This window comes from Bos mutus, chromosome 5, assembly GCF_027580195.1.
Source record: "Bos mutus isolate GX-2022 chromosome 5, NWIPB_WYAK_1.1, whole genome shotgun sequence".
NCBI classification, from domain to species: domain Eukaryota; kingdom Metazoa; phylum Chordata; class Mammalia; order Artiodactyla; family Bovidae; genus Bos; species Bos mutus.
The window spans coordinates 10,442,550-10,454,663 of NC_091621.1; the positions used below are offsets into that span (position 1 = coordinate 10,442,550).

Consider the following 12,114-nt stretch of genomic DNA (forward strand, 5'->3'; position numbering starts at 1 on the left):
CCATATGTGAAATAGATCACCAATCCAGGTTTGATGCATGAGACAGGGTGCTCAGGGCCGAGCACTGGGGTGACCCTGAGGGATGGAATGGGGAGGGAGATGGGAGAGGGGTTCAGATGGGGGACACATGTATACCCATTGCTGATTCATGTCAATGTATGGCAAAAACCACTACAATATTGTAAAGAAATTAGCCTCCAATTAAAATAAATCAATTAATTACACACAAAAAAAGAGTCAAACACGACTGAAGCGATTGAGCACACACAGGTACACACATACACACACCAAGTTACTAAGTATTAGAGAGTTAAGACTTCAAACCAGATCTTCTGATTCTTAGCTGCTTTTGTTATTCTCAAATATTGAATCCTTTTCACCACTTTGTAAGTTACTTATCTGAGAATGGAAGAGTTTATATAACACCTCTTACATGGTAGAGAGGTGAGAAGCATAGAAACTGGGCAAACTTCAGGTTTCCTTCTGATTTTCAGACTGTTTTTCCAAAGGTGATTTGAAGGAAGGAGTTTTACTTTTAAAGAATTTTGTTTTTACTTGGGGCAAGAACTAATATTTGTATAGTGTTTTACTATTCATTGAATGGCTTCTCTTTTATGTTCTAATTTAATGTTCTTACCAGTGTTGAGCAATAGGCACTATTATTATTATTTTCTACAGGAAAGAAAAAGAAAAATAAGACTAATTGATACTCTAGTGGTCATATTATTGGTAATTTGCATAGCTGGGCTTCCTTGGTGGCTCATATGGTAAAGAATGATGTAATGCAGGAAATTCCTGTAATGCAGGAAACCTGGATTCGATCCCTGTCCCTGGGTTGGCAAGATCCCCTGAAGAAGGGAATGGCAATCCACTCCAGTATTCTTTTTTTTTTTTTTTTTCACTCCAGTATTCTTGCCTGGAGAATTCTATGGGCAGAGGAGCCTGGTGGTCTACAGTCCATGGGGTCGCAAAGAGTCAGACATGACTGAGTGACTAATACTTTCACTTGCATAACTGGTACTTTGCATTCAAGTCCTTTAAATTCAGGGCTTATAAAATAATACTATTTTTAGAAAAGAAATGTTAAAATGGGGTTTATTTTCTCTGAAATCTTGTCATTAGAATAATTGTGTCAGTGATAGAACTTGTCTCATAAATGAATTTCCCTCTTAAAATAATTTCTTAGGCTTGGAGGAGGAAAGTGAAAGAGTATACAAGTATAAACAACACACATTCAAAGTATGTTCTGTGCCATGGCTGAAAGTTATAAATTTTTTTCAACCTTTTAGGGTCTCTTTCCTACTGTGTTGCTTTCTCTTTTATATGAATCTTCAACCCTTTATTCTAGTTCTCTATCAGAATGATGTATAATTTCCTAAATGTCTTTTAGCAGGATGATAACTTTTTGTTTGTAAACAGGGTGTTTGCTTGCACCTCAAGTCTTCCTTCAGACTAAATCTCAGGTATAAGTTATCTGGGAATACTCCATTTTTAAGAAAGATATGAAGAGGTATACTGTTATTTTACTATATTCATTCGGTTAATAAAATTAGATAAATTTTGCCCAAAAGATCTCTAGTAATTGTATGGGTCAGTCAATGAATGCTGTGTGTGTATGTGTGTGTGTGTGTGTGTGTGTGTGTGGTGGTGGTGGTGGTAGTTTGAATGATTACTCTAAATTTCTAGTCAGTATCTAATATACTTTTATGATTATCTGTTTAATAGTAGCCATATTTTTCAGCATATTTTCTTCTGTTGTATTTTTTTTTCCTTCTTAGGGACATTGTTCTCAAACTGCTTCAATATGAGGCATCAACAAATGTAGCAGACAACAAAGGTTATTTTCCTATTCACCTGGCTGCCTGGAAAGGAGATGTGGAAATTGTGAAGATTCTTATTCATCATGGACCATCACATTCCAGAGTCAATGAACAGGTGCGTTTGTCAAATATTCACTCATGCTGTGATTTTTGAGAGTTTTATGAAGTCAAAGCCACATTGAAAAATTAATTATTTCTGTCGTTACCCTGCCAAAGATCATCCTACTGCTGAATTTGCTAAAGGAGACATTTGAAAACGTCTTTGGCATTTGTTTATAGGTACAATGGCACTAAGTTGGACATTTGTAAAGATATTTGTTAATAATAAAATCCCACATAAATTAAGTAGTTCTAGTATTTTTGTCTGCCTTACATGAGCATCCATTTTATAGTTATTGAATATTTAAAGATAAAACAATTGACATTCATAATGTGAAAGTAGTTTTTCTTAATAAAATTTTAGATGCTAGAACAATGATGATAGCTATCATTTCCATAATACTTTACCATTTACATAGCACTTTTATATTAAGTGCTATTTTGTGAATTAAAATGCAAATACAATGTATGCAGTTGCTAGTCACATATTAAATAAAAAATTTCCTGTACACACACACACACACACATATGCCTAGAGTAAGTTCAGTAAAACACAGCAGCAGGATGAAACTGACAGATAAAGTCAAAATATTTGCAACTACATAGTATCCATGTTACACTTAATGCATATATTAAAAAATAATGCCATTCTCAGTGTTCTAAATAAATAAGACCAGATTCCAGAAAGTAAAATACAGTCCTCTAGTACAGTATGATAATAAATGAGCTCTGCATGCCCCCTACTGTTCCCATTTTGTACAACTATATTTGAAAACCAGCGTGCTGCCCAACAATTGAATTACAAACAGGGCATTAAGCTGCAGGTTGGCCGCTGTCCAGTATGGGTGCAAGGAGGTTACTCTAGGGCAAGCACATCTAATATAGTACAATTAGCATATTGTTAATATGGGTATAGACTTTGCAGACACTTGACTGAAATTCAGATTAAAAATGAATACTTGCCAGCTGTATACAGCAAAGGGAAGAAAATATAATAGTTTTCTTACATCAAAATGCAGTTGTGTAAAGAACTAATCAGGAAAAATGTTTTATTAATTGGAAAAATATCTTGTTAATATATATCACAAAAATGTCTATGTTTTCATGTTACAAAACGCAGAATATTTTTATGAGAATAGTTAATTCAAGTCTTTACAAAATGATGGATATGGCTGTCTTTATTTATTATCTAAAAAGGAAATTTATGAGAATGCTTCCTGTTCCTCAGAAAACCAAGTTAAAAGATCATTGGTGGGATGAGCCATCTGGTGGTTATTCTTAAAACTGAATGCCCAAAGCAAACCTAAAGTAATAAGATGGAAAAACAAACCAAGGTTAAACAATGGAATATTAGTTTCTACAAGCAATATTTTTTAAATGACATGAAAATAAGGAAAAAAACCCTAACCAACATTTACATTTGAATGTTGAAGATTTTATTTTATTATTATTTTTTTAAATTTAATTTTATTTTTAAACTTTACAATATTGTATTAGTTTTGCCAAATATCGAAATGAATCCGCCATAGGTATACCTGTGTTCCCCATCCTGAACCCTCCTCCCTCCTCCCTCCCCATACCCTCCCTCTGGGTCGTCCCAGTGCACCAGCCCCAAGCATCCAGTATCGTGCATCGAACCTGGACTGGCGACTCGTTTCATACATGATATTATACATGTTTCACTGCTATTCTCCCAAATCTCCCCACCCTCTCCCTCTCCCACAGAGTCCATAAGACTGTTCTATACATCAGTGTCTCTTTTGCTGTCTCGTACACAGGGTTATTGTTACCATCTTTCTAAATTCCATATATATGCATTAGTATACTGTATTGGTGTTTTTCTTTCTGGCTTACTTCACTCTGTATAATAGGTTCCAGTTTCATCCACCTCATTAGAACTGATTCAAATGTATTCTTTTTAATGGCTGAGTAATACTCCATTGTGTATATGTACCACAGCTTTATTATCCATTCATCTGCTGATGGGCATCTAGGTTGTTTCCATGTCCTGGCTATTATAAACAGTGCTGCGATGAACATTGGGGTACACGTGTCTCTTTCCCTTCTGGTTTCCTCAGTGTGTATGCCCAGCAGTTGAGGATTTTAAATAGCATAGAGAAACTGTTATTTTCTGTGATGTTGAATAAATCAATTTAAATATAAATTTTTTTTTTTTGAGGAGATTGGACTTCAAAATTCTTTTTTCAATTCTGTTACTTTATGTTGTGGTTTCTATTTTAGATGAGTTGAAATTTTTTGAGATTTTTTAATACCATGTTTTCCATATTTTTTGTTTGTTATGTACATACTCCTTTAGTAGTAACATAGATCTGTCATTCAGTGTTATTTCTTCTAAAAGTTTCTGATGTAGGAATTTTGTTTTCATAGGTAAATTTTGATTTTAGCTTTATTCTCCCCCCCCACCCCCCACAATGGGACAGAAGTATACTAATTAATTATATACCTTTATGTATTTAAGCAATAGAGGGCAGGAATGAAAATGATAACAAACATTTACTGAGACTTATGATAACTGGGTGGTTTCCCCAGTGGCTCAGTGGTAAGGATCCAGCTGCAATGTAGGATACGTACAGGAGACACAGGTTCAGTCCCTGGATTGGAAAGATCCCCTTGAGGAGGAAATGGCAACCCACTCCAGTATTCTTGCCTGAAAAATCCTATGGACAGAGGAGTGTGGTGGGCTATAATCCATGGGGTCACAAGAGTCTGACACTACTGAGCACACATGCAGGCCAGGCAATGACGGTTAAATAAGTAAGCACATATGACATGCAACGGTGTGTGCTTTGCACATAGTGTTAGCTATGATGGTGACTGTGCTGATATCATCCTCCCTTGGTTTATAGAACCCTCATTTAGGACATTGCATTTTTGTTACTAAAATTTCATGTTCCCATTTCTCCTAATTGACCTTTCCACCTCATGGCGTAGTCATACTGCATATACCTACACTATCTGCCCAAATAATTGAAAGGTCCATTTCTCTTGCAATGGGGTTCAATTTTCTTGATTTTAACATTTATTATTCTGCTAAATTCCTGGGAAAATCTCATTGATTTTCAGCTGAAACAGTTATATTTTTATTTTGAGTCACACCATGCGACTTATGGGATCTTAGTTCCCTGGCCAGGAATCAAACCCAGGCCCTTAGCAGTGAAAATGTGGAGTCCTAACAACTAGACTGCCAGGGAATTCCCTCAGCTGAAACACTTATAAGCTACACGTGTAATATTCCTTGTAACTTGTCTGGATATGGGTATAGACCTGCCTCTCAATTCATGATTATATTTCAAAAAGGTATGGGTTAATGTTAGGGCCAGTACATCTTTGTTCTCTTTGCAAAAGAAGCAAGGATTTATACTTAAATGGAAGATAAAATGAAACTTGATTTGGGAAACATCTCTGTAAATCTTTCATTATCAGAGAATTTACTCTCTCAACTATATTTGGGAAAGCCAGTCTGTTAAAGGTGTATTGTTATTAATCTCTCTCATTAACAGATGTCACAGAGGCTTGATGCACAGTGCTGATAACACTAACCATCTGGGCCCAGTAGGGCTACAAACTAACACAGCTAAATGGTTTATCACTCTTGGAAGTTAGAATATATAGTTTAAGGAAAAGTTCGATTCTTTCAACTGAAGTGATAGAAATAAAATGTGATAAATGATAGATACTATTACCAAATATTAAGTACTATTAGGCATACTTATTAAAACGCATACATTTTAAATGTATGTTTTCAAAGCATCTCAGGTTTTCAGTTCAGTTCAGTCGCTCAGTCGTGTCCAACTCTTTGCGACCCCATGAATTGCAGCACACCAGGCCTCCCTGTCCATCACCAACTCCCGGAGTTCACTCAAACTCACGTCCTTCGAGTCGGTGATGCCATCCAGCCATCTCATCTGCTGTCATCCCCTTCTCCTTCTGCCCCCAACCCCTCCCAGCGTGAGAGTCTTTTCCAGTGAGTCAACTCTTCGCATGAGGTGGCCAAAGTACTGGAGTTTCAGCTTTAGCATCATTCCTTCCAAAGAAATCCCAGGGCTGATCTCCTTCAGAATGGACTGGTTGGATCTCCTTGCAGTCCAAGGGACTCTCAAGAGTCTTCTCCAACACCACAGTTCAAAAGCATCAATTCTTCAGTGCTCAGCTTTCTTCGCAGTCCAACTCTCACATCCATACATGACCACAGGAAAAACCATAGCCTTGACTAGACGGATCTTTGTTGGCAAAGTAATGTCTCTGCTTTTTAATATGCTATCTAGGTTGGTCATAACTTTCCTTCCAAGGAGTAAGCGTCTTTTAATGTCATGGCTGCCTTACTATACTTTGATTTTCATAACAAACTGTATTTCTGAAAACTTGCACTGTGTGTCTTAACAGAACAATGAAAATGAAACTGCCCTACATTGTGCAGCTCAGTACGGACACTCGGAGGTAGTTGCTGTTCTCCTGGAAGAGCTCACCGATCCTACTATCAGAAACAGCAAGCTGGAAACACCTCTGGACCTGGCAGCCCTCTATGGACGGCTTAGAGTGGTCAAAATGATCATCAGTGCACACCCTAACTTAATGAGCTGCAACACCCGAAAGCACACACCACTACACCTTGCTGCACGCAATGGTCACAAGGCAGTTGTTCAGGTGCTGCTGGAAGCAGGAATGGATGTGAGCTGTCAAGTGAGTCTTCTTGTAGCTGTGCTTCCAAAACAATGGTGTTCTTGCTTTCTTTGAGATACAGATGTTGAAATTTACATCTTAATTACATGTTAAATTTACAGGAAGAAATATTAACATTTTTAAATCAAGCAAATGGTCCACATGTATTTTTGTAACTACTAAATTCAAAGTATCCTGCCACATTGTTGGGAAATATGGAGGGATATAAGCCCTAGTCTCTAACCTCATTCTAACTTGAGGGCTTTCCACATGAAAAATTATTACTAGATGGCAGTTATGTGTGGTCTTCTTAGTAATTGTTTCCTTTATTCCAGTATCTAGCACACAGCTTGACATACACCAGGAATTCAGTCTAAAATTGAGTGAATGAAAGAAATAAATGAAATTGACTTTAATTTTTGAGTACGTACTTTGTGTTTAATATGTTGACACATTTAGAATCTATATTTCACAGCTATCTTGTGGGATTGAGAGCTATTAAGTATCAGTACGGAGGTGAGGAATCAGATTCAAAGACTAAGAAACTTGCCTAAGGACACATGACTCATAAACCCAGAATGTGAATTAAGATTTACTGATTAAAGTCCAGGCCTCTTTCTACAATAATGTACTTGCGTACATGACTGATAAAGGAAGGATCACTATACCTAAAGGCAATAAGAAAATTTTTTTTTAAACTTTACCATTTGCATAGGTGAAAAACTTTCTCTTAAAATCTTCCTTGATCATCCTCAGAGCAGAAACCAATAGTTCCCTGCAGTGCTCACAAATTCTTGTCTTCTGTGTTATGTTCCTCCCTCCTTCTACCCTCAAAATAATTCTTAATTTCCATACTAACTCTATGCCAAGAATAGTTGAAGAGTATTCTGAAGTATGGTACTTTTTACTAGGCATTAGTGATACCACGATGAAAAAATAGATATGGTCTTCATTTCCACTAAACTTACAGTTTATTAAAGGGAATAGATAATCATATAACATTATAATGTAGTACTATAAGTGCTAAGATGAGGAAGATTAGATTGATGTGGAACACACAGGGAAAGTGTTACACTTTAGGGGCAAGCAATACTTCCTGAGTGAAATTATATTTAAGATTTGACATGTAGTGTAGGTCCGTGGTTCTCAACTGTACTCCCTAGACCCTTATTATTGGGGCTTCCCATGTGGCACTGGTGTTAAAGAACCTGCCTGCCAAAGCAGGAGCTGTAAGCTGTGGGTTTATCTCTGGGTTGGGAAGATCCCCTGGAGGAGGACATGGCACCCTGCAGAATCCCATGGACACAGGAGCCTGGAAAGCTACAGTCCATAGGGTCACACAGAGTTGGACACAACTGAAGCCACATAACACCACACACGCATCGCAGGTGACTGAGTCAGAACTCACGGTGGTGCCCAGAAATCTGGTCAGCAAGCTCTCTAGGTGATTCTAATTCAGGCTGAAGATTGAGAACTGGTGGTGTAGGTGATGGTGAGGTAAAGAGGGCTAGGAGTTCTATCCTGCCAGGCAGAGGGACCAGCTTTTGAGATTCTTGGGGAAGAAAACAAGAGAATGATACTGATGAAATGTTTAGTATGCTTGGAACATGAATAAGGTACAGAAGGTCTGGGGAAAGTTGGGATAGACAAGAAAGGATATGGAAAGGAAAGCTGCTACTGCTAAGTCACTTCAGTCGTGTCCGACTCTGTGCGACCCCATAGATGGCAGCCCACCAGGTTCCCCCGTCCCTGGGATTCTCCAGGCAAGAACACTGGAGTGGATTGCCATTTCCTTCTCCAATGCATGAAAGTGAAAAGTGAAAGTCAAGTCACTCAGTCGTATCCGACTCTTAGCGACCCCATGGACTGCAGCCCACCAGGCTCCTCCGCCCATGGGGTTTTCCAGGCAAGGAGAATATTTTCCAGGTTTTTTAAGCCACATTAAATTGTTGTGATTTTATTTGACATTACTATTTATTTACACATCTGTCTCCTCTGATAGAATGTAAATGTACAACCTCAGAACACCCCTTAACTATTCTTGGTGTAACTGCTACTGCTAAGTCGCTTCAGTCATGTCCGACTGTGTGCGACCCCATAGACGGCAGCCCACCAGGCTCCCCCCTCCCTGGGATTCTCCAGGCAAGAACACTGAAGTGGATTGCCATTTCCTTCTCTTGGTATAGAGTTGGTATTTAATTAATGCATGTTGAATTGCATGAGCTCACTGGATAGTCACAAAAGCCTCGTGAGGTAGGCATTACTACTTTTATGTTATATCTGAGAATGACTGAGGGTGAAAGAAGATGAGTGACTTATAAACATAACAAGGTCAAATGGCTACACAGAAGCACAGATATTTCCAAAATTAAGCTTTTGGATTTTCTTTCTAGAATCTCTTCTTTATTCCACACTCCTCTTCTGTCAGAGAGTGCTAAGATTACAAACAATATGTATGGATGCATAAAAGGATATAATTTTTTTAACCTTAGCTCTCCTAATCTTTTTCCTTCTTCTTCTTCTTTTTTTCTAGACAGAAAAAGGGAGTGCACTCCATGAAGCAGCTTTGTTTGGAAAAGTGGATGTTGTACGAGTTCTGTTAGAAACAGGTAACTATCATGATTCTCCATGGAGCTTATCTTGCCAAAAACTATTTGTACTCCAGAAGTAGACAAAGGAAAATGACACAATCCACCTCACCCGACATTACCTTTTTACCTCACTCTAAATTGTATGTATGTAGAACCATGTAGGATTGAGCCTCAGTGTTAAGGAAAAAAACTGATATAAATGTTCATCTTCCTTTTCAATAGATTCTTTAATCAAAAGCTTTTAGAAGTGATAATTTTATGCTTTTAAATCATATTAAAATATATTAGAGAAACTACCAAAAGAGGGAGAAAATCTCTGCCTTCTATAGGAGAGAGGAATTGATCCCTGTGAAGCTGTGACAATTGAGGTTTGTGACAATTGCTTGATTTATTAAATAATATACAATTTTCCCTAAGTTTCTATATTGTTAACAGTGGTAAACAGAAATTAGAGTTCCCTATCATTATAGGGGACTGGAATGCAAAAGTAGGAAGTCAAGAAACACCTGGAGTAACAGGCAAATTTGGCCTTGGAATACGGAATGAAGCAGGGCAAAGACTAATAGAGTTTTGCCAAGAAAATGCACTGGTCATAACAAACACCCTCTTCCAACAACACAAGAGAAGACTCTACACATGGACATCACCAGATGGTCAACACCAAAATCAGATTGATTATATTCTTTGCAGCCAAAGATGGAGAAGTTCTATACAGTCAACAAAAACAAGACCAGGAGCTGAGTGTGGCTCAGATCATGAACTCCTTATTGCCAAGTTCAGACTTGAATGGAAGAAAGTAGGGAAAACCACTATACCATTCAGGTATGACCTCAATCAAATCCCTTATGATTATACAGTGGAAGTGAGAAATAGATTTAAGGGCCTAGATCTGATAGATAGAGTGCCTGATGAACTATGGACTGAGGTTCGTGACATTGTACAGGAGACAGGGATCAAGACCATTCCCATGGAAAATAAATGCAAAAAAGCAAAATGGCTGTCTGGGGAGGCCTTACAAATAGCTGTGAAAAGAAGAGAAGCGAAAAGCAAAGGGGAAAAGGAAAGATATAAGCATCTGAATGCAGAGTTCCAAAGAATAGCAAGAAGAGATAAGAAAGCCTTCCTCAGCGATCAGTGCAAAGAAATAGAGGAAAACAACAGAATGGGAAAGACTAGAGATCTCTTCAAGAAAATCAGAGATACCAAAGGAACATTTCATGCAAAGATGGGCTCGATAAAGGACAGAAATGGTATGGATCTAACAGAAGCAGAAGATATTAAGAAAGGTGGCAAGAATACACAGAAGAACTGTACAAAAAAGATCTTCTCGACCCAGATAATCATGATGGTGTGATCACTGACCTAGAGCCAGACATCCTGGAATGTGAAGTCAAGTGGGCCTTAGAAGGCATCACTATGAACAAAGCTAGTGGAGGTGATGGAATTCCAGTGGAGCTATTTCAAATCCTGAAAGATGATGCTGTGAAAGTGCTGCACTCAATATGCCAGCAAATTTGGAAAACTCAGCAGTGGCCACAGGACTGGAAAAGGTCGGTTTTCATTCCAATCCCAAAGAAAGGCAATGCCAAAGAATGCTCAAACTACCGCACAATTGCACTCATCTCACACGTTAGTAAAGTAATGCTCAAAATTCTCCAAGCCAGGCTTCAGCAATATGTGAACCGTGAACTTCCTGATGTTCAAGCTGGTTTTAGAAAAGGCAGAAGAACCAGAGATCAAATTGCCAACATCCGCTGGATCATGGCAAAAGCAAGAGAGTTCCAGAAAGACATCTATTTCTGGTTTATTGACTATGCCAAAGCCTTTGACTGTGTGGATCACAATAAACTGTGGAAAATTCTGAAAGAGATGGGAATACCAGACCATCTGACCTGCCTCTTGAGAAATTTGTATGCAGGTCAGGAAGCAACAGTTAGAACTTGACATGGAACAACAGACTGGTTCCAAATAGGAAAAGGAGTACATCAAGGCTGTATATTGTCACCCTGCTTATTTAACTTATATGCACAGAACATTATGAGAAACGCTGGACTGGAAGAAGCACAAGCTGGAATCAAGATTGCCGGGAGAAATATCAATAACCTCAGATATGCAGATGACACCACCCTTATGGCAGAAAGTGAAAGGAACTAAAAAGCCTCTTGATGAAAGTGAAAGAGGAGAGTGAAAAAGTTGGCTTAAAACTCAATATTCAGAAAACGAAGGTCATGGCATCTGGTCCCATCACTTCATGGGAAATAGATGGGGAAACAGTGGAAACAGTGTCAGACTTTATTTTGGGGGGCTCCAAAATCACTGCAGATGGTGACTGCAGCCATGAAATTAAAAGACACTCCTTGGAAGGAAAGTTATGACCAACCTAGATAGCATATTGAAAAGCAGAGACATTACTTTGCCAACAAAGGTTCGTCTAGTCAAGGCTATGGTTTTTTCCTGTGGTCATGTATGGATGTGAGAGTTGGACTGTGAAGAAAGCTGAGCGCCAAAGAATTGATGCTTTTGAACTGTGGTGTTGGAGAAGACTCTTGAGAGTCCCTTGGACTGCAAGGAGATCCAACCAGTCCATTCTGAAGGAGATCAGCCCTGGGATTTCTTTGGAAGGAATGATGCTAAAGCTGAAACTCCAGTACTTTGGCCACCTCATGTGAAGAGTTGACTCATTGGAAAAGACTCTGATGCTGGGAGGGACTGGGGGCAGGAGGAGATGAGGACGACAGAGGATGAGATGGCTGGATGGCATTACTGACTCGATGGACGTGAGTCTGGATGAACTCTGGGAGTTGGTGATGGACAGGGAGTCCTGGCGTGCTGCGATTCATGGGTCGGACACGACTGAGCGACTGAACTGAACTGAACTGACCCTTAAGGTGAATTTTCCTTCTAGTTAATTCATCATTAAAGTG

General features: G+C 38.6%; 1 protein-coding gene across 5 annotated transcripts in view; it reads left to right on the top strand.

Moving 5' to 3' along the window:
• Positions 1-12,114, top strand: part of ANKS1B (ankyrin repeat and sterile alpha motif domain containing 1B) — a 1,156,394-nt gene that overhangs the window by 156,319 nt on the left and 987,961 nt on the right. For all 5 annotated transcript variants that reach the window (XM_070370293.1, XM_070370295.1, XM_070370296.1 and 2 more), the window contains exons 3-5: positions 1,779-1,935; positions 6,324-6,620; positions 9,133-9,208. In XM_070370293.1, coding sequence (XP_070226394.1) covers positions 1,779-1,935; positions 6,324-6,620; positions 9,133-9,208 — 530 coding nt within the window. The remainder of the gene's footprint in view (positions 1-1,778; positions 1,936-6,323; positions 6,621-9,132; positions 9,209-12,114) is intronic.